We start from the raw sequence: 27297 nt of genomic DNA, 5'->3' as shown, positions 1-27297 counted from the left end.
TAAATTCCCTATTTCCCCGTGTTTATGGGGAGGAGGGGTGTGAGAAGAACTCGTCAGGGGGTTACTTCACCTTTCACGGATTAGACGAAGAGACACGTCGTCGAATGAAAGCCGAACGAGGGAAGCTACTGCGCGGCTGAGTGAGCGAACGGAATAAATTCTTGCATCAAGATTCAAATAAACGCATTCCAAGCCGCGAGCAAACCTCTATCCCACGTCGGATGCGATTCGCAATACTGCGATCTATCCCCCACCCCCCGCCCCGTTTCCCGTTGTGTCTTACTCGCTTCGAATCGTCCCTTGGCGCGTTCTTGTTTCTGATCCCGAATAAAATATCCTAAAGGAATTTCGTGCGAGCACGTTGCACACGCGAACTATTTCTTACCGCCACGTTGCCAGCGAAATGTCGACTATCGCCGCAAATCGATTATAATATGCAAGAGTCTCGTACCGAGATCTCGCGGAAAAAATATTTCTTTCCAAAGAGCATAAAATTCACCATCAAATATTTCATGTGGTTTGTCACTCTTTGTAAAAAGTTATTTACTTGTTTGCGATGTGAACAAGCCGTTTCAGGAACATTTTAAATACCTTTCGTAAAATTATAATACGTGAATTGTGTTGTTTTTGTACGATGATTTTGTAATTTGTGAATAGATTTCACTGCGAGATGGAATTTTATAAACTTGCAAAACGATGAAGTGGAAAGGTTAAGGTTCTTTTATTTTACAAATATTTGTAAGACTTTGAAACTTTTCTGCTTCATAAACTCGACCTACCTTTTTATTTTCGTGCTTCGATTGATTTCCTTTGCTGCTGTGCCTTCTTTAAAGAACTCGCCAAATTCCTCTCGAAGCGGGACGGGAATGTTTGAGTATCTGTCGAATAAAACGATCAAGTTAAACAAAAGTTAGTCGACCATGTTTGAACAATTTAATGTTACGATGCCGAAAACGTGCGAACGATTTCATCATCAAACTGTTCTGTAATTTAGAACATGAACTTACGAGATCCATATAGATAATTTGCTAATTTGTTAATTATGTAATAAGCAAAAAATAATTTCCACTAAATGTTGATGATAAATTTCGGATTATTTGTGACGGTTGTGAATCTCGCGAAAATTTATTCTATGAAAATCTATTTATATTTTATCCATGATTATCTGCAACCGATGCAGAAAATTCTGTTCGTCATGAAAAATTCAGCGGGAAGAGCAGATTATGTACAAAACGGCGATCGCCATTGTAAAAACATCCGTTAACGAATGCAATTAATATTGCAGCTCGGCTTTAGCTTCTGATCTTTAGAACCCCTTCAATTGTCAATGTCGGAAAGGGTTCTCGATTCAGGCAAACGCCTTCCCGCTCGATCTAGCACAATTTCAAATGACGTAACTTCAAAGCCGTTTAATCCTCTTAACGAAGCCATACAGAGGGACAAGGTATAGTCTCCGCTCTTGTGTTCAGCATCTTAGCCCTTCGTTATTTTGGCTCTTCCGAAGTTAACCTCAAGAAAGGAGATTGTAAGTTCACGTACATGGACCATCAACTGCACCTCGATAGATGCAAACTTTCTCGAACTATGGCCGATTCGTCGTTAACTCGTCCTACCAACTTGTTTTAGCTACCTACCGAGGAACCGCAACGTCTGCAAAGAAATAACGAGCTCTGCCTTCCGGGCCACGGGGAGAAACCTGTGATCTAACAACTAATGGATAACTTTGATAATAACATGTTAATGCCCAACTTTCAATGGCTTTTTTTCTCGTCGATAATGCGCTAGATGGCTCTCTTACGTAAGCCAGGAATTGGACACACTTCTTGCATTCAGCCTCGCAACTCTGATTGACAAAAAACAATGTAATGTTTATCAATCTTCTTAAAGACCGTTAACTTGAAGTTATAACTAGATGGCGGATCTTTATGCAAAATAAAAACATTTTGCAACGATTGCGAGCAGCAGGAGTTAAATAAAAATTCACTTCATCCCTTGATAGATTGTTTTACATTCGAAACATCATAACAATCTCCTTATATTTTTCTAATCTTTTATCGTTTCATATTTCACACAGCCAATTTCTTCATAAATACATAAAAATCCGCAGTCTAGTTATAACAATTCAACTAACTCAGCTTAGAAAGTGTCATCTTTTTATGGGATAAAGAAGATGAAAAAATTTGTGTGTTTTAAAAATGAAACTAGTTGCTGTCGTAGAACATTTACAAAATAATGCCACAGTCGCTAAAGAAGAAAGCAAATATTTTATGAAGTCAGAGAACTTCTCCATCTTCATTTTTCCGACTGGAACGATATGTTAATTTTTTATTACCGAGAAGACAGTTGTCACAATATTTGCTGCAAACATTCTCTTTCTGGTGCACAATTCACGATTGCAGAGTGCAGACGTTCCCGTGATAGTTTTAGTGCACCGTCCGCATCGGAAGAGTTATAAGCGAAAGAAAATGAACCAATTATCGAAGTAACTAAAGAATAAGTTATATCATAGCCAACCGCGAGTGCGATCAATTATTGACAAAACACTTCGCTGACAGATAAGTGTACAGTAGTAAAGTGTCTTGAATACCCACAAACTTCCGAGCCAATAGATGACAGCCACGCTTATTCACATGACTTACGATAGCAGCACCAAGACTTCTAACCACTAAACTCGCATTCCTCCAAGTTCTACTCTTGTCAGGGCCCGACAGTACCTACTTACGACCCTATACAACTTTACCGAGTCCAAGCTACAATTCGAACGATGCAATTACTCGCGGTAAAAGTGCTATGTAGTTACACACGACAGATCTTCCATTTTTATGTCTACTCTAGCTTGCTGTTAATCGTTGGAAATATAAAATTACGAATAAAACTAAAAAACATTTTTAATACATCACTCTTGTTTACTCTTGTCGAATATTTTTTTCAAAATTTCTTTTACGGCACTCCCCAGGATTGTTCCATATAATTCAACAAAAATCGTATTTATTTAACGATTCATTTTAGTGGGATTTTTGAAACGCAGTTCTCTTTACAAGACCTTCAGCCTTGATTAAAGCAAACAAATTTGTTTGACTTTTAAATATAAAAATATATGCAATTTCCTGCAGAATAATATGCGATTTAAAAAATGTAAGTTCCGCGAGTTCATCAAAACACTTCAATCTTCAAATTAAAGAAAAAATTTTTCTGGAAAAATTTTTTCTCCAGATCTACAGATTTTGTCTAACATATTTTTCGATGCGGTAAACAATTTAGAAGATATTCGAGAGAAACGATTTCGTGAGCATTTAATTAATTCTTTTAATGTTTAAGGGTCTTGAGGCACGTTTTTTCGTTAGCCGATCAAGCTTAAACTATACACAGATTTTTTAAAGTTATTTAAAACAATCCTGGGGAAGCTGTAAATGAAATTCAGAATTCGAAAATAAGGGCCACCCTAGTGTAATATAATGCGTAATCTACGTAGAACGATTTTGCTGCACAAATGCAATATTTTCGGAGGGCCCTCCGCATAATTCCGAGGGTGTGCTCGTTACAAAGCAAAAAACAGAGAGGAACGAGCTGAGCGAGTAATTTAAAATCGGAGAAATTAACAGTGATTCGTTTTGTAGAGGGTTGAAGCACGGGTAAAGAGAAAGTTCGATTGTTGAAGGCCGAATTACACAGCGCGTTCGCGTGTTCTCGGTAATCGGATAATATTACTGTTTAACGGTTCGAATATCCGGTCGCATCTTGATGCTATCGAGTGGGAACCGTTTAAAAGTCATAAAGCGGGGATGCTGTTAACGACGGAAAATCGGGAAGTGATCCAAAATGGAACGACCCGTCAGTAGTGGAGGTGGTATATGGAGGGGGGGAAGGGGGTAGATTCGGTCGAGGGTGGACGAGAAAATAGGGGTTCTTTCTATGCCTCAAAACAAAGGTACTACACCGGCTAATAGCCTTTTTCGAGTGCCGGCCATTCGACAACGTGTAGGAATACTGCCGGGCGTTACAGCGTGCACGTCACACGTTGATAGCGATACGTTCGTAAAACGACCGTCAGTAAAACCCATCACTAACTCGCATGACACACATTTATACAGCTATCTCGGTTTTCGGAGTTGTCCCTTGTGTTGGTGATAGAACGCGCCCGGACAAACACCATCGAAACGAAATCGAGTTTGCCGTTTCACACGCTGACGACTCCGAAAAATCTTCCGATCCCGCTAATTGCTACTTACCTTGGTCGTTTTAAGATGCCATTTAGCTGCCCGGTGATACTTAAACTGTACGATGTCTGTTTGTCGATTAGCCGTGCGAGCCATGTTTCACGATTATTTGAAAATGTGTACGTGCTTCTTATACTTTTCTGAAGTGCACTTGAGTAAGTTACCATTTTGTAGATTTTTGGGTAAAAACGAAACTGGCCTCGTTTATTTGTTGTAATTTAAAGTGTACGATGTGTGTTTATCGCTGGTTGCAGATTTTAATACGAAGTAACATTATTCTGAAATTCTTCTAATCATTATTTTAAATTTCTCCCACCCATTTCTGTCGTAAATTCATAAAATCAACATGATAATTACGGTATATGCATATTCATGAACATACTAATTGCCGTTATTTTGCGTTTACAATATTAAGTACGAGTACATCGTGCAATAATTTAATCAATATAGCCAATGTGAAATTACATGATATATTGTTCTGTTTAATATATTCGTGTACAGTAAAGAAATATTCATTCAATAAAATGTATGTATATCATATAGACTATATGCATAAAAATACAGGGAAAAACTAACCTTTCTTAGACAGAATATTTAAACGATTTCAAACGTCTAATAAACTTGAAAATCAACATAAAATTCATTGCACACCTGCCCTTTGAAAAATGATTAACTCCGCCGATACGTTGAAAATAACACGTAAAAAGTCAAGGGTCATCGAGCGCATCGATATCCGAACGCCTTCAATCCTCGAACGACTAAGATTCATCTTCCGAAGAGTTCCGACGATAATTTTTTATTACTCCCCCGGCAGGGTATCGCGCGAAAAACACGCGAAATTATTGAAACGTGACCCCAATTTCGTTAGCGTCTTTTCTGTTTGTTCGCCTCGTCTTCGCGAAACGCCGACCAATCATCAATTTGCAGTTTAAATAATTGAATAGTTCGCGGGAAGTTTTCGGAGGTAGGTAGGTAGGCAGCGGCGTTGATTTTACACTTCATCGAGTTTGCATTACAAATTGATGAGCTCTCCCCGGAGCAACAACGATATACCCGTTCATTAACGGCGTTTAATCAATCTCCCGGCTGACAGAAAACCTGGCTCGGCCGCGTTATCTTTCGAACGCGTAATTCCTAATAAACGGAATTTGTTTATTATCTCCGGCGTTTCCTGGGGGATGGGAACGATTCACGGATGTGACATTCATATCCGAAACATCAGCGCGGATTTCATTATGCGTAAAAAATGTGCACCGCACACGAGAGATAAATCCGCGCGAGAAACGCTCTCCCGCGGGGACTAATGCCATGAAATGTGTGACTTAAGGAAATTACGAGCTGTTGACTTTTCGTTAAGCTCGCGTTAGCGGCCGTTGCATTTTATAATCGTACTTTAATTAATTCGACCATTCTCGTCCGTCCATGCGACTCCGAAAATTTCTCTCTCTGCCTCTCTCTCTCTCTCTGGTGCCTGTTCCCGGGATGCCTTGCGCTGTTTATGCGATAACAGAACACAGCGCGTTATATTGACCACCGTATCGTATTCGGGTGTTATGCGACGAAACTTGTCAAATGAAACGCGCGTAATGCCACCCGTTTCCCAGCAGTTCCGCAGATTGCATTTTTCGACGAACCCGAACGCAATAACGCGAAATATGCTCGGTTTCAGAAACGTGTCTGACCCAAGTTTATCGTTCCGCGGTTAGACGGTCGTATCTCCTTCACGTCCTCGCATTGTTGAAATAACAACTGTTGAATATTGCTTGATTACGCTGTGATGCTCTCTTACCTGCAACGAATTGGTAGAAATTGACCTGGACGGGGTTCGCGAGAGTTAAATTCATTATTTCATATTCCTGATGTTATTAATCACGGTGTGTTCTGATCTTCATTCGTGCAGAAGTGGCGTACAATTAATTAGACGGCATCGTAAAGTAGCGATCTTGTCAGATGAAATTCTGCTGTAGCATACAATCAAAAGCAACATTCTTCTGACATAAAGTGTGATCAATGTCGATTTATAGTAAATGACAAAGTTACATACAATAATTACAAGGGCCACGAATTAATTTGTACGCCCAATATATGCGCAGACGTGATCTCTGATGGATGAGAAGGTTGAAATGATTTCGCGATCGAAGGGAACTTATGATGTTCGACTCGATCAAGCAGCAGTTCAAGAACAATAAGCAGACAGCAGGTAGAGGCTGCTTGCCAGGATGCCTTTGTTCAATGGAACACGCGTTCCTGTCGATTTTGTTTGGCAGCGATCGTTGGTCGTTCCCATTGCTTGTTTGTTTGATGAACATGTAGGTAGGCTCGTCAAACTGCTTGGATGGTGAACGTACACGCAGTGGGCCGAGCAGAGCTTGGTTGCCTTTGATGCGTGCTACATTTACCGACAAATGAGCCGTGTGCGCCAAACAATGCGCGGTGGGATAGGAGCTTAAGATATCCGGGATATATCTGCGTTATCAGTGCGTAGACGAATTATCGGTTGCACCAGTTAAACGACGCCGACCGTGGATATAATATGATTAGATCGCCAGTGTGTCAATCTTTCGGCTGATCGGGGAACACCTGGCCAATCGACTAACCTGTCAGCGATTATCGCACCCTTTCTGCTCCTGCGTCGAGCCTGATGTTGACCTTCGTACAGAATTACGTATTTCAGAGAATTATTGATGAATGTAATGAGTAGACTGCGGATTTTCATGCATTAATGGCTTCTGAAAATTATCCAAAAATACCAGAATATATCCTTTAACAGAATTTATTAAAATTTTTATACATTTCAGACCTACAAAGGCTACTACCACTGAAAAAAATATTTCATTCGATTCCCCCTTCTTAAAAATCGTATCGAAAAATTGCAAATTGATTGATTGATTGATAACAGTTAGTGTCGAGCAGGATTACAATATTCTAGTCTCGCCAGGCCCCTTACCCTTCCGCCCCTCGCCCAGCTGCGCAGCGAAGCCCGCTTTTCCTTCCCCCACTCTTCCCACTAACGCTGACGCGTACGGTACGGAAGAGTGGGGGAAGCAAAGGCAGGCTCCGAAGAACAGCTGGGCCAGGGGCGGAAGGATAAGGAGCCTGGCGAGACTAGAATATGGTAACCCTGGTGTCGAGTCTGGCTCGGCATAGGAAAAAGTTACCCTCTCTCTGCCCATACCGGATTCGTTACGTCACATTGAGCCGTGGGAGAAGCGTGGGGGAATCGCTATTCCCCAACATTATATGATATTCTACTTTTGTTATATTCTATGCATGAGTGAAGCAATTTGCATCTTTATAAGTTTAAGAAGTGTGACATCAACAATTTTAAATCAGTTATTTAATGCGGAGTGGTAGGGTTAGTGTTTATAGAGTCACCAAGACTTGTCTCCCCACTCTACTGTTCCCCTTTCTACGACTTGTAGTGGGGAGACAAGTCCTGGCGACTCTATTGACACTAAACCTGTCACTACCGGTCAAGTGACCGGTTTTATATTTTTCATCTTATAATTATTGAAATTATGAAGTTGCTTACATGAAAATTTATTCCATAGATTTCTTTGTCCAAGCACATATTGTAATAAAAATTGCACAAAATCTAAATGAATAGCGCCTTGTCATTTTTTTAAGCTAAAACATTTTAATCGCTTTTAGTGCTCGGTAGGTTTAGTGTTAACACGAACCCTACCATTCCGCCTCAAATAACTGCTTTAAAACTGTTGATGTTACACTTCTTAAACTTATAAAGATGCAAATCGCTTCACTCACGCATAGAATATAACGAAAGTAGAGTATAATATAATCTTTTGGTGCAGGCTCAGCGCGTTAGCGGCGTTCCAATTCGCGGGAACGGCTCTAATTAGCCGTGGAAATCGAACGAATTAGGGGCGCGACAATGCAAGTCGCATAATATCGTAAACATTATACGCATATCACGCACCGGTGCAGAGGAACCCCATAAATTGCCGACACTTGGCTGGCCGCCCGAACGAATTCGGCGCCGACGAAGTTCGTAAAATAACGCGCGAGCGAGCGTAATCAGCAGCGCGTTATCGGGGGCCCTCGGCCTACGAAATCGGTCGTGTGTTGCCTTTTGTACGGCTCGCCGCGGACAGTCGGGGAGCAATAAATATGTTATTAAAATTATCATAACCCCGTTCGGCCGGGGTTAAAACAGCGCGTTTTGCAGTTAATTTTCCAGTTATCTAGGCAATAATCTCGCTTACGCCGTATAACCGGTTAACCCTTTGGTCATAGAGGTGAACGACGAAAGGGGGATGAGGATGATAGGGGCGAAAAGTAAATCAGTGAACAGGGGTAAAAAGGGGCTTATAATGGCCGACGACGATGCTGCCTGCGCTGCGTTCGTTCCTACAATGGCAACGCGCTCTCGCCAAGCGTTATTAAACCACCGTTCGCCTCGCCCATCGATAGTGTGATTGTTTTACGTTAATTTTATTATACGCCAGACATTATCGTGGATTAATGATCGTTTGTCCGACTCTCGCGTCGACGATATTTTACGCGGCCGTGTAGAGCACGAAACTTTACGCGCTTATGGCAACTACCCGCGACACTCGATAAAATGAAGATTTCAATCATGGCCGTTTTAATCAAGCACTTTCATAGTTCGGTTGTTGCGAAGACAATGAGCTCTTTGTTACCGGAAATCGTGGTTTGGCTGATTTTATGTAAATCGGCGCTTGAAACTGTGAGCTTGAGCAGAAAAATCATTAGACTGCGGATCTTTATGCAAAATGTTGGTACATGAATTATAAAGACTGGAGTAAAGTAAACATTTATTTTCTTCCTTCCGTGTTTCTTTTATTAATTTTTGTATATAAGTTGTACGGTTACAAATGAGCTTTTCATCATCAACTTCTGTACGAGTAAGTACGTCTTGCTCTATTTTCTGGATTCAATGCCGCACATTTCTTTTTCTGTTAAATTAATTTATCTCGTAAGATACGTTTCCACCACGGCGCATTTCACACCGTGCAAATATGTTTTACAACGCGGACTCAAGATCGAAAATACCGAAAGCGGCAAAAACCTCCATGCAATGACGCGACGTACGTATATGTTCCCGTGGCTCGGGCATCTCAAATAATCCATGTTAGCCGATTTTAGTCACGCGTGTACCTTGATTGAAACTATTCACATCACGAACTATGAAATTTCATAAGCACCATAAATCAATCCGACGGGGTGCCGATTTCGAATCGACGTTTCCGGTCGGAGCTATTTCGACGATGATTTTCGGCGAATTAAATAAGACGTCTCGCTTCTGAAATGTACCAGATCAATACTGTTGCTATAGATAACCATTTTTCTCAAGCTTATTAACTGGATAAGTAAGAGAACTGAGAAAATAGACAAACTAATCTTAGCGGATTTTATGCATTTATGATTAAAATGAGTAGGTGCAATATAAAACATTAGACGAACTTAAAAACACTTTTATATCGTTTTCAACCTATTGAACGTATTAAGAGAGAAAATACATTTCTACGTCACCCTGGTTTGTTGCAATTCAGGTGGAAAACTTTTATTTTGCATAGAGATCCGCTGTCTACGCCTGATCAAAATTTGATCCTTGCGCCCACGGGAGAAAGAGAGAGGAATAGGGAGAAAGGGAGGAAAAAAGAAAAGGTCGGGAAAAGTTCGGCGCTCGTGTCATGCCCTCGGAGACATTAATAAGCGGTTTACCGGGATAAAAATACGAGTCGCTCGCGTCGACGCTGGGAGGAGAACGTTTCCACGACAACCCGTTTCATTTATCGCGATCTCGAAATCGAAGCCCACTCCAGAATCTTGGAGAGTCCCTGGGTAGCAGGCGAGCACACGACTTTGTCCCAGCCTCATCCACCTCTGGCCAACCTCGCCAGGCACACCGGGGCCAACCTATCCCACCGACAATTAGTTCGCGCGCTCGGCATTGAGTGCACTTAGTGAAAAGTAAGCAAACTTCCCCTCCTTCGGCGTTCCATCCCCTCTGGCCCTCTCTCTCCCTTTCATTTTCATCCGATACCGGAATGGTTTCTACCGACATAGCGCGATAACTCTGCCGTTTAGTTCATCGATGGCTTATTTCAAGGGCTACCGAGATATTCAACGTTCCTCTCTTTCCTTTTCTTCTTTTTTCTCCCTACCTCCTCTACCCTTCTTTCCTCTTTCTTCCCCGCGCTAACCCCTCCACATCTCTCTCTCTCTCTCTTTTTCGCTCTCTTTCTTTTTTCCTTTCGCGATTCCATCGATCGAGAATCGTGCCCCGTTTCATATATACGGTGTACCCCGTGTGTCGTACGCGTTCTTTAGAAATGCCAGCACAATGGGATTCGCGATATCGCCGACTGCGTATTCGTTGTTTTCCAGCAACGGTAGGCGCGACCGGGATTTTCACCTGTCGTGAAATTAACAGAGTCGGGGCCCTAGAGGTTCATTTATTATCAAGGCAGATAGCGATTGTCGCGGCGTTAATGTCGATGGCTGCTTGATACTCCTGCTCGCTCGCGAACTATTCAATCGTGTTCGAGGATCGAGTTATTTCCGATCACTGCGCAACAAACTTTGCTTTTTTTTCGGTGCGTTCCAATTACTGGTTTCGGAAACTCGTCGAATATCGTGCACGGACACGGAGATCGGTCTTTCCGCAATCAATTTCGAAAAATTTTTGGTGGGAAAGAGAATATGTCAGATTTTATAGAGATTTTTTTGCTGAAATTGTGGAAAATTTTCGGGCGTTCTTTATAGAGAACGATTCTATAGAGTATAGACTAGTCTATGTAGAGTAATACATACGTGTTTTTAAAATAATGTTTTTACCAAGTTTTCAGTCGCGCACCACTCCTTGGGTATTTCTTGAGTTCGTTTAAAAATTAGAGATTTCCTATTGTAGGAAACGACAATATTACTATTGAGGCAATAAAACAGTTTCGAGAAAATTTTACAAGGAAGTTGGGATTTCTCGGTTTTATTTGTCAACATTTAAAGCTGCTAGAGAAAAATGGTTTCGGATCATTGTAACGCGAGGTGTGTTGGACAGTATGGCCTTCAAAATAAAAATCTCTTGGAAAATACACCCTTAAAAGTTGGAAAGGATTTAACAATCTTAATTTTGAAAGTTCTGAAAGTTTGGAAAGTTTTCAAAGTTTACGAGAACCCCAAGCTTTTACAAATTTATTTTGTAGCTGATCATCAACTACAAGCTGACTTACACGGTGTACAATTTAATAGGTTTTTCCATGTTTATCAATTATATTATAATATATTACACTTGATAGCATAATATTTAAAAGAGCTTTAAACGCACGAGTTTCTACATTTTTAAGGATTGCGCTACAGATTTTTGACTTTTTTCTAGTTTTTACCATGTTTTTATTAGTTCGGTTTCTTGTCTGTCTGATTGTTTGTCTGTCTGTTCGGTACAAATTTTGCAATTGATTTTAAACTAACTTCCCGATGAGCTGGAGACTTGAAATTTTATTCAATGTATCTTATTACCTATAAAATAATGAACTTCTAACGCTAGTAGTTCCCCAGAAAAATGTGAAAATATTAGTCGATATTCCTGCTTTACACGAGAATCCCCCGTTGATGAAAAATCCACGATCTATTAATTACCCTCGGAGATTCACGACGGTGATCGTGGCAGTGCCACGTAAACGCAATTTAAGGTCAGCAGCGAAATTATCTGGGTAATTCTAATCGTTTCAACTTCTGCACGTAGAAACCGCAATATCTCGGCGATGTCCTAGAGGCAGCTAACACGGGAGAGGGGGAGGGGAGTTGTTGAGGGTGAGGGGGTTGATAACTATCGAGCCCCGCAAGCAGGTTGACACCCCGCTCAAGTTGTTAGGGGGTTAGATTGATGAAGCTGAACCGACGAGCATTCACATGCCGCGTCGCGCGGCCTCTGTGCTTCCACTCTTTCGGAAATGATATTCTCCGTCGTTCAGTTCCGCTCCCACACCTGCTTGCCGATGATAAGGACAAAGATTTCGTGGTTACAAAGATTCCCGTGCTGACGCGTCTTCCTTTTTTCTCCTAGACGCCCGGCCCCCAGCCGGTAATTAATGAGTTCGAGGTTTCCTCCGATGACGACAGGAAAAACTGCTTAGGTGGTATCTAGCCGGAGTACTGACAGCGAATGAAAAAGTATGAAGAGTGAGAGAGAATGGGGAAGGAGGAGAGAGGGTGACAGTTAACGGGGAAAAGTTTCGTTAGTTAGGAACACGGTCCACTGATAAAACGAAGACAAGATTTTGCTGGTCCGCGGCTAGGGTTCTTGCTATTTTATATGCATACCCCGGCAACTTTCCCGAAGTTCCGTTATTGAAAACCGGAGTAAGTTTCAATTTAACATTTTTTTAATGACGCGGACGCTTAAGGGCGACGGAAACGCGGGCTCCCGTGGCTCCGGCTACTTTTAATCGTGTAAATAAATGATTTTTCAGGAAAAATTTAAGCCGCTGACGTCCCACGAAAATTCATGCAAATCAGAGAGGTGGACGTAGTGGCTGGGTTTTATTGTATTATGTGAACTGCAGAAATGTATTTATTCGATTACGAATAAATTTCACGGAATACAAGAAATTTTTCAATTTTTCTGTGTTTTTGATTTTGTTGTCAGTCAAATGGGATCAAGACCCGTCGAACGCGTAAAGCTGTCCTATTTCTGATATCGGTTGCGCGTACACACTGAATTACTGTAATTTGATTGAATGAAATATCAGTTAGATCCCAGTTAGAGAATTCCGTGTACCTAATACTATCAACCTCGTAATTGCAGTCTATTAATATTGAACAGAATTGATTTAGCAACGTATACACGTTGAGGCTAACGAAATTAAATCCATAATTCGATTAAGACAACTGACAGAGTATTAGCGTATAAGTATAATAGATTTATTGATTTTGCATTACATTTAAAGTAACGTTCCACTTCTTTCAACAAACACTCTTTCGAGAAGCATCACACTTGACACTTGCCGCAAATAATTAATACAAATCGCACAAGTGGCATTTTTCTAATTCGAATGACGCCAAACACGACACAATTTCGTTTGTTTGATTCACGATACTGTCGAACCTCGATTATCCGAATAGTAGTATATGGATCAGTTTCGATCGAACTGTTTGGGTGAAAAATTGAGCTTCGCAAAACGTCACCAATATCCTGGTAAATGTTTCATCAATAAGTAATTACCACGTTTATATTAGCTTGCCGAATTGGTGTTGTTGTTGTTGTATGCATCAAATCTTGTAATCGAATTTTAAACCACTTCCCTATGAGCTAAAGACTTGAAACTTTGAACATAGCTCAGAACTGGATGGCAATGCAATATTAAAAAAAACAAATTAAAGAAAACTGTGCGTTCAGAAGAAAAAAAATTTTAATATTAACCGTCACACCTCGTCGCGCGACGCTCGGTAGTACGTCATCGCGTTCAGCGATGCCCACTCCGCGCGCCAGCGCTCCCTACTCCACTACGCGTTTCCTCTCCGACTCATCCCCACTCCATTGACCCAATTCGCACCGAAGAAGCTCAGTCAGTGTGCTGTTCCGTTAATTCTGTTCGGAGTCATCCCCTCATTCTATCTCGCGTATTTCCATATTTTGCGTTTCTATATCTTACTATTTCATACCAGTATTACTATATCTTGCGTTCCATTTAAAAAAGACTAAAAAGTACATAATAAAAACTTTTTAAAAACCACGATTATATTAAAATGCACTGGAAAGAAGAAAATAATTTTTTTAGACATTAGTGACTATAAATAAAAGCGTGAAGCGCCCACGAAGATTACGTCAATATAGTTTCGCGCTCCACGCTTTCATTTATAGTCACTAATGTCTAAAAAACTTATTTTCTCCTTTTTAGTGCATTTTAATATAAGCGTGGTTTTTAAATAGTTTTTTTTAACATAGATGCTTCGTCACTGAATCGGTATTACAATGTTACATTGCACAAGTGCAGTGGTGGGGATAAAGTCTCAAATATTGTGCACATCTCTGTCACATACATCGAGATACTACCGTACTTTGAATTCAAGTGCAATTCGCTCTTACGAATACATTTTCCCGTGATTTCCGCGCAGCCAGCCTAATAAATAAAACTGGTGCCCGGCCGACGTAAAATAAATATTTGCGGATTGATAGGACGGGAAGATAGAAGGAGGCCGGACACTGGTGTCTACGAGGCGCAATTTGAATCATCGACTTCGGGCCGCGTTTCCATTCTGACGTTGATCGCGTTCGGCCGCCTCGCCGGCAATAAATCCAGACTAACTCTTTATCCTATCTGGGCTTTGTCGTCGCCGGTGGCACGAAGCTCCGCCATTGTCGCGGCTGCATGACTGACCAAAGAGGAAAGGGAGGCTGCTGTCGGGGCCGGACAGCTCCCGATGAAACTTGAATTAAATTTCGAGATTTATCGCGTCAATAACCGTGCATTAATTTACGATTTTTAGCGGTGGAAACGTAAATCCAGCCAGGCCACCCACCCCGCGGTCCGATTGTTTCGTTCGTTCGTTCGTTCGTTCGTCGCCGGAGAGGCTCGCAGTACAGAGAGCACAAACGGGAGAGAAGAGGGAACAAAAAAGAACGAGGAAGGGACACGAAGAGGGTGGCGTGCTCGCGGGAGGACGGATGAAAGCGCGCAATGAGAACGTGCAGGCGAGGGTTCGCGGCTATATCGAATGTGGAAGAACCGAGGGTGGGAGACTTGAAGTGTGGGCAACGACATATGCGACTGGCGTGCTCTACATCTAACTTGTATTGACTATTACTCATGCTCGTGTACTGTGACATTCGCCGGCGTTTCACTGAAAAGTCGCGGGAAATAATGCCGCCGCGATCCGGAAACCATCGCGGAATGCCTGCAAGGAAGCTTGCCGACGCGTAGCGATCGTGTTTTTTGACATTCCGACGAGATATTTTGGAAGATCGTATGCTCGCCCGAGTCCTTCCGGACTGGTCAGAATATTCCAGTTTTACGGGTTTTATGGGATAACGCTGTAATGGTCTTCAACGTCGCTAATTGGTAATTATTCTTTTTGTTCTTAGAATTTAAATTTTGTGAAAATAATTGTCTATGTTTCTAATGCTGCAAAGAGGTATTGATTAATACTTCGTTACATTTATTTAACATTCAGTACCACTTTGAAAGCCCACTTGAGGGTTTCTGTATTTCTTTTTACAGAATTCTTTATACGGGGAAAAAATTAACGAAAATGTTCTGTTTCTTCTGGAATACTAGAATTATGCTTGACAAATTTCATAAAAATGGTAAGTGTCCACATACTTTTGAGGGTGGGTGTATATCGATGCGGTGTCCCGGAATTCTTTCGCGCAAAAGCGAATAGCTGAGCATTATCTATAAAAGATATTCCGAACACCGATATATTCTTGTATTGGCTGGCCGATGGCAGTGCATAGCGCACATTCCCATAAAAACTAGACCCGGGATTCCCGTACACGCGGTCGAAGAAAATTCAGAGTACCAGCACGACGACGACGACGACGACGGTGGCAGGGAAACGCGGGATAAGGAATTAAACAGGCCCATAACCCGGAATTTTATTCGAACCGCATGCCAGACTTCATCGGCCGAAAGAATACTATTTTTCAGCTGAATTATTTAAGCTGAAAAGAACGAGAACCAGGGTCAACAGCTACACTCCATGGCTCCGGAGTATTCCTAATTTCGTCGGCTAAGCGCTGCTGGAATCTTAATTATGAGGAAGAATTTGAAGGCATCCACGGCAAACTGGACTACCGACCTGTGCTCCGCAGTGTTGTTGGCAGTTTTCGTGGGAATACAAATGCTTCGAAATTCGTCTGCGCCCGGGATAAATTGAGCTCTTCGCCGGGGTGTTATTAAATCGTAATGACGGGACAAAGGAAATTTCACTTGGGAGACTGAAGACGGGACACATACCGTCGGATATTTGCTAAATACATTACGACCCGAATGAACTGATTGTCGGAATTAAAATGTTGAGTGCCGTAACGCGTTTTCGGGGTAACGATATTGTGAAACTTGGATTACTGTATCGCTAATATCTAAACAAGGAAAATTATATTTGAGTGGGACTATATTTGTTAACCCATGTGTACGAAATTAAATGATTTTTATATATTCTTAATAGAATATATAGAAAGTAAGGCTTAATTGATCATTCTACTAATCCGAGATCTTCAGGAATTGTTATTATTACCCATACCAGTGCCATTGCACTAAAGAATGGCATTGATGTATCTTTATTCAATTAAGAACGAGGAAAAAGAATAGTGTATAACGTTGAACTATTTTTTGTTGCAGGGATTGTAGAGTCGTCAGAGATCCACAAACACTCAAATCCAAAGGATATGGGTTTGTTTCTTTTGTCAAAAAAGTGGTAAGTTACGAAACAATTATATTTAGTATTATTAATACAAAGAAATATTACAATCAGATTTTATAAAATTAAATTGCGTTTCGAAACATTTTAATGGGGCCAACGAATAAAAGTATCAAGCAAATACAATGATAAAACATACAATATACGTATAATAATCTCGCGTGAACGTATGGCGAACGTACGTTATTGGCGAATATTAACGAATATTCGCCAATAACGTAAAGCACGCATAAAATTTAACGAGAAAGTGATAAATATGTAATTTCGTTTGACCACGCGAAATTGTATTAAATTAATAAATTCTATTTATATATATATATATTCATGAAATAATTTAAAATTATTTGTCGAGCAAAAAGATTCCTCGCGATCAGAAGTAAATTACTTATACGTAATCTGAAAACTGATTGTGGCTTTGTGGTTGTATTTATTAAATTCGAAAGTGAAGAATAATGCGATATAATAAAACAGTGGCACCACGATTAACTGAACAATATCATTCGACACTCGCACAGCCAAAGCCATCAGAATGCATTTCAGATAATAATGTAATGGTAATGTAATTGATGAAAGAATTTATTCGTTTAGACACTGAAATGATACTGGATCTAAACCAAATAAACTCTCTCGCTTTTGCCAAAAAATTGCATACATATAGGTTTGCATATAATAACGTTAATAATATGAACCACCATTGATGATCAGCATGCACAATAGTTCCAATCAAAACGACGATGTTTACGGAAACTTTTTTCAACCGGAAAGCTGACCCATTTCGGAGGATATTAGAACTCGCAGCGGCCGCTGGGAAATTTTCCTAGGTCACGGCGCGGTAGCTTTTCAAATCTCCCGCTCCCGACGGAACTTCCGCTGATTAAATAAGGAAGACTGCGGGCGGCAGGGCACGCGTCACGCTTTGCAACATGATTTTTCGGGGGAACGAGGCTCCGGTGTCCCCGACTTTTACTGTGCCCCGAAATCTGTGACGTAAATCACAGGCAAGTTGGACGTACGGCTGAGTAAAAGAAGGCTTTTCCCCGCTTATGGCGAGGTTATTCGTCGGGGTGACTGCCCCGGAGGTGCAGACTCTCTCTCTCTCTCTCTCTCTTCTCCCCCTTTCTCTCTCTGTCTCTCTCTCTCTCGTTTCCCCTCTGTTTTAACGTTCTATCGATCTGGACCACCACCGGCACCTGTCTCACACCCACGGTATTACTATTGCCGAAGTATAAATTTTCCGGGTGTCTCCGTTAACCTCGAAGAACACGCGAAAATTTCTCCGGGCGCCCACCCTCAGCCGCGGACCACCAACCCTCCTCGAAAACCCTCCTCACACCCTTAACCGCCGTCACTATATCCTTCGGATACACGTACCTAAATCGGGCTTCTGATCACCGAGTGCCCAACACCCCGGGCCCTCTTAAGATGTACGAGGGAACGCGAATTCCCCAGATTCCCGCTTTCCCTCGACCTCGACCCTGTTTTTCGAGATCTTCGGCGATAAACGAGCCGCTGCTAGACCGTACCCCGTTTGAATTAACCCTGAGGCACACCACTGGAAATTACTATAGTGTCATTCCAACAGCTCCTGCATTGTTGTGTACCGTTGCTCGATATCTACATAGTAGCTCACACGTCGTCAAAACTTCAGTAGATGTATTGGGTTGTGTAATAAATTCCCGCGTTTTTTGTATTTTATTTCTTTCTATTTGTATATGCATTCGCAAGTCTTTCTCTTGCTCTACAAACCCATCTGCTTAAATTTTTCGAATTAATAAATTTTAATAAATTTTCCGGCTTTTTCAATGAAAGTTCCAGGAGGCAGAGAAATTCATTTTTGACATCTGCTCGAAGTGATAGACCATCGCTAACCATCTTCACTCCATGGGCTTTACTCAAAAACTTGGAGCTTGGGTGCCACACAACTTGAGTGAGATGTCGAGAATGAATTTTTCTGCCCCCTGGAACTTCCATTGAAAAAGCTTGATTAAAATTAATTAATTCGAAAAATTGAAGCAGATAGGTTTGTAGAGCAAGAAAAAGACTTGCGAATGAATATATATACCTTACTTAACGAAACAAAATTGCGGGAACAAAATAAAGTACAAAAAACGCGGGAATTTATTACACAACCAAATATACTACGTTCTACTGAATTGTGAACTACATTAACGATCTTATAAGACGTACAGTCACTTGCAACGCCATTCGGACACTTACAAAGACGATCACTGTTTTTAACCCCTTGCAGTCGGAGTTATTGTCACTCGAAAATTATTCCATTCTACATGACTTTTCCATTTTATATTTATATTTTGATTAATGCTATTTTTTAGTGCCTCAGAGTCGCCACTCGAGTGCTAAAGGTTAATGTTAGACCATACGACTTGGACACTTTTAGAAGCTAGAACAATTAGTTTGTCGTGAAAAAGAAATTTTGAAAAAATGCATAGAAAATACTGAAAGTTATTTTGTACGTATCTATTTTTACATGGGCTTATATTGATAATTTAAAAAAGGCTATTTGTAGATCCGTGTCACTCATATATTAGGTTGGCAACTAAGTTCGCGACCTCCACATTTTCGCAAACAAAGTCATTTATATATATTTTTTAAATAGAATTTTTAATTATATTAATTATATTAATTTAAATAAAATTTTTTTAGAGTATTTTATATCAAATTAATCGCAAAATTCAGAGCCTCCCAATGACATACAGTTCAGAAGGAATGGTCACTGAATGAGGTTATAATGATACAATAAAAGAATTACGAAACAAAAGTTCGCGAATTTCGTTGCCAGCCTAATACTTTCAAATGCTGTTAAATGTAAAGATTCGTGGAAATGCATCTCACATTACCATCTAATATATAAGAAAATTTTCAAAAGCCATAAATGCATAAACATCCACAGTCGCGTAATGAGGCAGGTCCGTTATTGTACGTGCGGCGCAGGTGAGGCTCTGAGCAACGACGCCGGTTGCTTTACAGTACTTTACACGCATTACTGTGTCATGGTCCGATACCGACGATACGTGGCGTCGGATTACGTGGCTCTAACGAAACTTACGTCTACCTCCTTGGGGGGTCGAGACGTATCGCGGCCGACCCCAGCGCGTGATTTGTAAACGCTTTTCACCGGTATGTGTTACCCGACATTACCCGTCGATCGATCGTTCCCGTTCTCGACCGGACCCCAGCCGAATCAACGGCACGGATATTTTATGGGAATATTATGTCGCCGGCGGAAAATTTCGAAATCAACCGGGAAATGGAAGCTAAGAATATAAAATGAAGTGCGCGCCCCGCTCTCTCGGCCGGCGCGGCGCGACGCGGCGTTCCTCTTTCTCGTCTGCGCGATTTTATCGGAAACCGTGAAACTTTTTTCTAGAATTTCCGGACTTACAGGTGACGGGTTTATTGGTTTCGTGATTTTATGCCGGCGATAATTAATCAGGATATTTCGTGCTCTCGAATCATGCGCAAACACAGACCGGACTCTCGGTGATCGATTAGCCGGTGTCATTTTTTGAAGCAAGTCGAAGTTCTTTAATCTTTTTTAAATCGGAGAAGGACATTTTTCATTGTTACATATGACGGTTATTTTAATGTTTGTTTGGATATAGCGTTTTCTGTTTTATTGCAAAACTACTTTCTGAATGACACGTATATACGAAAGAAAATTAAGTCATTATGTCACTTGTCATTTACGTGCGCTTCGTATTTACAAGAAGTTCAGTGACAAGAGAAATGGAGTAGATCCACGCAGGAAAAACTGGGGTCGGAAGGGTTAGGGGTTAATAAAACCTCTTTCCGCAGAAGTTCGGTTTCCTTTCAGGGTGGCCAGGCTGAAAGAGCAAGAGGAGCAGGCAAACTATGTTGCGAGAGCTCGCGGAGCGTCTTCGGCGGCAAGAAATTTGATTTGATGGGTACTTAGACAGCTCGAACTAGTCAGGCACCGGGGGCGTCGAGGTCGGCAGAGGGTGGCCGGCGTGTCGTATAAACGGTCTGGTCACGGAAAGTGGTAGGAGTCAGAGGGTGGTAGATAGATTCAACGGTTCCTCCCCCCGAGGTTGGTTGGTTAGAAGCGAAAGAGGAAGAGAGAGCGAGAGCGAGAGAGGTTGAAAGAGAGTACGAGATAGAAAGATAGAGCAAGCCTGGGACTAGGAGAAGGCAAGTTATCGACCGCAGTTTAGAATCGGCTTAGAGGCGAGCATTCGGTCTTCCGCTCTAGCTAGGCTAACCGCGCGAATGTGCGGCATCATATCGGGGAATGGAAATTCGAATCGGAAATACTTTATCCCGCGGGTGGCAAGGGTGACGCGGGATAAGGATCGTAGAAAAGAGTGGAGGACTGGTTGAAGATGACGGTGATGCCGTTGGCATCAGCGATGCTAAGTTCACCGGAGACGGAAGGAAGGAAGGGAGACGCCGAGTAGAGTCGTACTACGAGGAAGAGGATGAGGAGGACGAGCGGGGGGGTAACAGTTGGGGAAACGAGGCAAAAGGCGGACCCACGAGTCCTCGAAATGGAGCAAACGGTGGTAACCGGAATGCTGCCGAGGAGGTTAGGGGGTGGGCCACCAACCCCTCCTCGTACGTACCGCCGAAGAGCTTTTCAAACAGTCAACCTTTTCGGGGGATTTCTCGCGACAGGAATATTTTTAAGTTTCCTATCCCGTCCCTCTTCACATCAACTGTCCAACTACCACCGGCACACTGTTACGGACATTTGCATTTACGTGGAGGCACGAGTTTGTGAGCTACCAATGTCGCCCTCTGTTATTCCACATCCATTTCGACTCCGGGGCTCTGCCTCCACGAATACAACCACCGCTCTTCTCCGTTGACTCATTCTTGGCTCCTGCACTTGTTAGGCATTTTTCGTGGGCTAACGACAACTCTGTTCTCTCATGGTTCTGGGGCAAGGGCTCGGTGGTCAATCTCTCTTGTCAAAAGGCAAGATCAATATCTGAAAGTATAAGGCCATGCGATTCTTCCCATCCTCTCTTCTCGACAACCATGATCTGCCAGCGCGAGAAGCCTGATTTTTGCAGTCGGTCGCGAATCCAATGGCGTCAGACCAGGAATCTCTAGGTTCGCCCGGAGCGCTCCCCGAAGAATCCGGCGAAGATGCAGCGGATCGGAGAAAATTTGAAAATGTGTATTAACTTAACCCGCATCGGAAACTACTCCCCAAGCGGGAAACCGGGATTCCGTCGCACCAACTTTTGAACAATATCCGCCGCGAGTTTCTTATTGCCAAACTCGCGCCGCGTTAGTGCCATTGTCGCGAAGAGGTCGCGAACACCTTTTTTCCTCGAGATGTGTATTTCGCGAGCATTAGTTTTGCGTGTTGGCGATCGTTCGGGGAGGTATAAAATGTTGATCGAAAATAGAGTTGCAGAGTAAATATAAAGTACAAGCTCAATTTCACTTTCCTCGTTCACAAAACGTGTAAACTTAACACAGCTTGGAGAGGATTAAATTTATTAAAAATCTGTCTTCATTTCACAGAAATCGCGTTAAAAAGATTAAATTTATTATTGCGACTTGTTTATTCGTTAATGTAACAGAATATGCAGAGTACCACGTTACAACCATCGCTAGGACATTTTTAGCAAAATATTTTTGGAAAACCGTAGTCCGTACTCCAATTTCGAGATGGAAACTCGCAGATTTGATACGCGATATTCGTAATAGCGTATATATGCAGGGTTTTAAATATCAGAAAGGTGAAAATGTATTTTTCAGGTGGTTTTCCGCTGGTGCCGGAAGGAAAATATACTTTTATACGTATTTATTGTTATTGTTCCACCCGGCGAAACGGTAATAGACCACTTTTCTCAATCCACTCGCGCTGCTTTTCGCAAATCAGGGTAGTAGTAAATAAAAGTTACGGTCACCATCTTACGTGGTACGTACGAGTTACGACCTCTAGCCGGTGGTCGTAATGTTTCACCTTCTAGTTTATTCCAGTGTTTGATCTCTTCTTTAATGCAAAGGAGCAAGGCGATCGTGATTTCTTGTTGCACGGTAGCTACGAAGCCGTCGACACTCGAGATAAACGCAACCGTTGCGCGTTGCCACGGTTTATATCACTTAAAAATCTACTCAACGTTCTTTATAATAAAAAACACACAGAAGGCAAATCTAAATTTCACTGAAATAAAAGAGTAAAAGATATAGAATAAGTGGGTACTCGGAGAACACACAAAAATACATTTTCCGCGTAATACATTCTGAATTTTATGCGTAAAATGTGTTGGTGCAGTCGTTGAAAAAATAAATGGAGAACAAGTAATCAAGTTAATGGACTTGTCATGTCATTATAATAAGCAGATTGCGTATTGTTGTGCGTGATATTCGCTCAAAATGTGTTGTACAGATATCTGCAGTTTAATAATAATGATCTAAAAAAATGTTAATTTCTTCGTTGCAAGTAGAGAATTTATATTTTTCTGACCGTGAAGCTTTAAAGCGACAACGTTCAGTTCTCTTTCCATTGTTTTAGGAAGCGGAAAGTGCCATCGGTGCCATGAACGGACAATGGCTCGGTAGCAGAAGCATTCGAACGAATTGGGCGACCCGCAAACCTCCTGCACCAAAATCTGAAGGTGAGTGCTCGCATGTACAATTCGGTTTCTTGAGAATTTCCGGTGTTCATCGATAGTGCATGATTGCTGTTGTTAACGACCGATCAGGTGCTCGACAAACAAGAAATGCCTACTAATAGAACTATTGTACAACGATAGCAAAGAAATTGTAAATGTTCATTATACAAACATCATGGAGTAGAGTCGTTATCTGTTGCCTCAGCTCTTCACAATCCTGTCTTTCTTTGAAATACATCATTCAAACGTGCTTGGACATTTCTCGTTTATTCAATTTGCTTAAATTCAAAGCGTCATTATACAGGGTGTCTCAACTAAAGGAGAGGCCACCTAAATATTTCCTTTATTTTTAATGGCACAGAAGATATTTATGGCATAATTTAAATGGTATCGAAGGAGGAATATTATAGAAGAACAATTTCTTTTGTCCGGTTATTTTTTCATAGTTTTTTCAAGGTCGTCGCTATTTTTTATCGGGAAAACTTTTTTTTATTTGATCTTGTTAATGACTTAAGCATATTCAAATGTATTTTTTCAGCCGCTATAAGATGGAATAAAAGAAAATGTTTTCCCGATAAAAAAATTACGATGACCTTGAAAAAACTATGAAAAAATAACCGGACAAAAGAAATTGTTCTTCTATGATATTCCTCCTGCGATACCAATTAAATTATGCCATAAATATTTCTTGGCCATTAAAAATAAAGATCTTTAGGTGGCCTCCTTCAGCTGAGACACCCTTATAATATATTGCGTCCTAACAATTTTGAAAAAATTTTGTATTCGATTAACATATTTTTGAATAGTCTTGGAGTGTTTAAACGAAGATAGTGATAAGTAGACTGCGGATTTGAGATGCATTTATTAAACTCATTAAAATTATTCAGAAAAGAAAATAATATCTATATCTCGCAATTGATGCAGACAATTTTTATTTTGCCTCAAAAACCGCAGTCCAGTGATGACTAAGAAGCAACTACCATGAATTGAAATAATGAAGAGCTTATCAAAGGAAGAATAGACATGTCACTACCCGTTAGTAGTCTGCATAAAAAGGGTCGAAACATTGCATAACGCTGTTCACCGGCGAAGCCATGACAGTGAACGTGACAATGGATGAGGTTTAAAGAAGAATTCGGTAATAAAGAACTCGTCAGAGGAACAAAAGCGAAAAATAAGAAGCGGCGATATATTTGCGCTCGGAGATCGGACTGACGCGGATCCGCAACTGTCAGACGAAATTAAATATCACGCTTCCCGTTGGCGGACACGGAATTTTCCTTGCCGCAACCGGAAATCCGTTAGGTCGGCGAAATTCCCCGGCTCGCGAAATGGACGTGCACGATATCATTACTGTGGGGCGAGTTCGAAAAATTCGCGCCCCCTTTCGCGCCACCTGCTGCCTCGTCCGGCGCAAAAAACTTTCGCCGTGTCATTCCGAAATGCTCGAAACGGTTCTACCGTCGCTTTCGTCCGGCCACGCGTTTATTAACACTCTGACGCTCGTGCCAGCGTGAGACGCCGCGCCGCGCTGTTCCGATAAATCGACAAAGCACAATTTTCAACCTTACAAACATTTCTAGCCTCTCCGGGACGTCGTGTTAGCTCCGAGGAATATTACAAAATTGATTATTACGTTGCGGAATAGCTATCGTTGCCGCGACAACGCTCATCATCCTCTATTTACCGTTTTCGGTGTTTCCACTATCCGCGAGCGTTTACGTCTTGCTGGTAGCGCGAGAACGGCGGCCGTTGAATATTCCGTTTTAATCCTGGCGGCATGGCAGCGGCCAATAAAATTATTCAACGAATAAAACGGATGAATGCGAGCCGGGAGTAGCCGTGGATCAATGATGGAACGGAAAGAGATCGTGTAAAAATAAATTGAACGGTGACACGGTGCAATGCGGCCTACGCAAACGAGCGGAAATATGAAAAAAAAAAAAGAAAAAAGGAACGTAACCCGCTATAATAAAACGCGGCGGCGCGTCTGCAATTAACGTGTGTGGCGCGCGGCCTGCACAACCGGCCGCTGTTCCATTTGCGTCTTATTGTTTCCGTTCAGTTTAGTCGAATAGCTAAGCTCTGACCGGTCGGTTTTACGTGTAATCGTACGCTGCCGAGACGAGATCCGATCACACGCTTTGAAGACACGCGGAGACAAGCTTTTTTTCACAGACTTAGGCTGCTGCCACGTCCTTAATAAGCTGAACGTTTAACCGCACAGGTGTCTCTCACCTGGGGACCAATAACGAACCGCGTCGGGCACACCTTCTCGAACCAGCTTAAAAAATAGAGAAAAAGGCTCGTTTGTAATGCGGCATTGCGACCGAGTGTCGCCGTCACCGTGGCCAAGTAAATATCCGCCGGGAGAAACACGAGCTTATCCGGGACACTTAACCGTGCCTCAAATCACTGCGCGCATCTACCACAGTAAATACCGGCCGTTCTAACTTTGTTCACCTTGAGCGCCGCCATTGGCCACGGCAATAAGCGGAAACTTTGTTTTTACGGAAGTTGTTTTGGTTAATGGGAAGAAGTAACGCGGCGACAATTGCTTCGTCCAGGCTTCCCGAGTCGATCTTCTTGTTTTTTCGACCGACCATTGAATTCTTCGAAACCTCTGCCAGTCTTCTCGCTCTTCGGCTGAGATCATCCTGAGAAATTAATAAATTCTTTAGAATTGAATGAACGATGTTACCTCACTTGTGTACAGGGTGTAACAAAATTTTGTGTCATGGTTTTGGCAGATGGTTGTACACCTTTGGATCGGTGGAGCTTGAGATTCAAGGTCAAATTTTTTATGCTTGCATCGCATTCTACTCACCATGGGGACCAAACTTGTCAAAGGAACCATAGGTCACAACTCAACCGTTCTCTTATAAAAGAATGTTAAGTGTTTTAACGTCGTCTTCCGTTCCCTTGAGTTGAGAACCATCATGGTTTATGGCTGTTAACAATTGTCCTTGAGCAGCGGCTTCGATTTGGCCACCATTATTTTGTAAACGGAACGGATGTAAACAAATAGAGGGGTTTGGTCCCCATGGTGAGTAGAATGCGATGCAAGCATAAAAACTTGACCTTGAATCTCAAGGTCAAAGTCGATTGTGCGGCAATTTCTTTTAACAAATCTCCACCGATCCGAAGGTGTACAACCATCTGCCAAAACCATGACACTAAATTTTGTTACACCCTGTACGTGATTCATTATTACGTTAATATGCTTAACGTGAATATAATTCGAGCGCTAAATGCTCGTTCCATTGCGTGGGAACCCGTCTTAAGGCCACCAATTATTCCACAAAACAAAAGTTCTATGGCGAAGACGACAGGGTAAATGAGGATGATTGTCCGAGGAACGACGAGTTTCCCGGGCGATTATTTTCGCGTTCCGGGAATGTAGGGCAAAAGATAATTTACACGTTATCCGTCTAGTCGCTATTAGCCCCATAATTATCACTGTTAAAGGTAAAAGCCCAATGAAAGTATAAAGCTTTAAGTCGGCAGGGGATAGTAAGAATCCAATTGAAGTTATGAACTAAACGCATAATGAGCTTGGAGGTAGCACTCCGAGACCCAAGTAAGTATTATTATATTATCATAAGCGGCTCTTCGTCGTCGACCCAGGGACTCCATCGTCCAGCCTCGGAGTCACCTCCAACCCCTCGACTAACTAATTTCATTCCGCAAGTCTTTAATTAGTATTCGTCGCGGAGCGTCCAAACTTTTTCACTGGAGGTGGGCTCGCAGACTCATCCTACCGGGACCGTTCACCCGCATTTGCATAGGCCAAATTCGCGAGGAACACTTTCTTGTCAGCCACCTTCACAAGCTTAATCATCTTCCCCGGGGTTCTTCGAAATTTTCGCATCCAGAAAAATGATTACTCGTTAATGAAATCTCGCCGATCGCTGCGTGCGCTCTCCGTACGGTTGGATCGAGTTCAAGTTCAAATTCTCTTGTCAACTGCATTCGGGAAGCTGATACCCTAATTGGGCGATGTTTTGGTGCCGAAATCCCTTTTTAAGAAAATCGACTCTCCTCGGTATTAATTGTAATATTATTTC

At 41.9% G+C, this 27297-nt stretch overlaps 1 protein-coding gene across 9 annotated transcripts in view; it reads left to right on the top strand.

Annotated features, from left to right (window-relative positions):
• Positions 1–27297, top strand: part of LOC143208940 (nucleolysin TIAR) — a 603751-nt gene that overhangs the window by 528902 nt on the left and 47552 nt on the right. For all 9 annotated transcript variants that reach the window (XM_076423942.1, XM_076423943.1, XM_076423945.1 and 6 more), the window contains 2 exons: positions 16541–16616; positions 23131–23233. In XM_076423942.1, the coding sequence (XP_076280057.1) occupies positions 16541–16616; positions 23131–23233 (179 nt within the window). The remainder of the gene's footprint in view (positions 1–16540; positions 16617–23130; positions 23234–27297) is intronic.

This window comes from Lasioglossum baleicum, chromosome 5, assembly GCF_051020765.1.
Source record: "Lasioglossum baleicum chromosome 5, iyLasBale1, whole genome shotgun sequence".
NCBI classification, from domain to species: domain Eukaryota; kingdom Metazoa; phylum Arthropoda; class Insecta; order Hymenoptera; family Halictidae; genus Lasioglossum; species Lasioglossum baleicum.
Note: the sequence above shows the minus strand (reverse complement) of the source record. Positions and strands in the feature narration are given on the sequence as shown.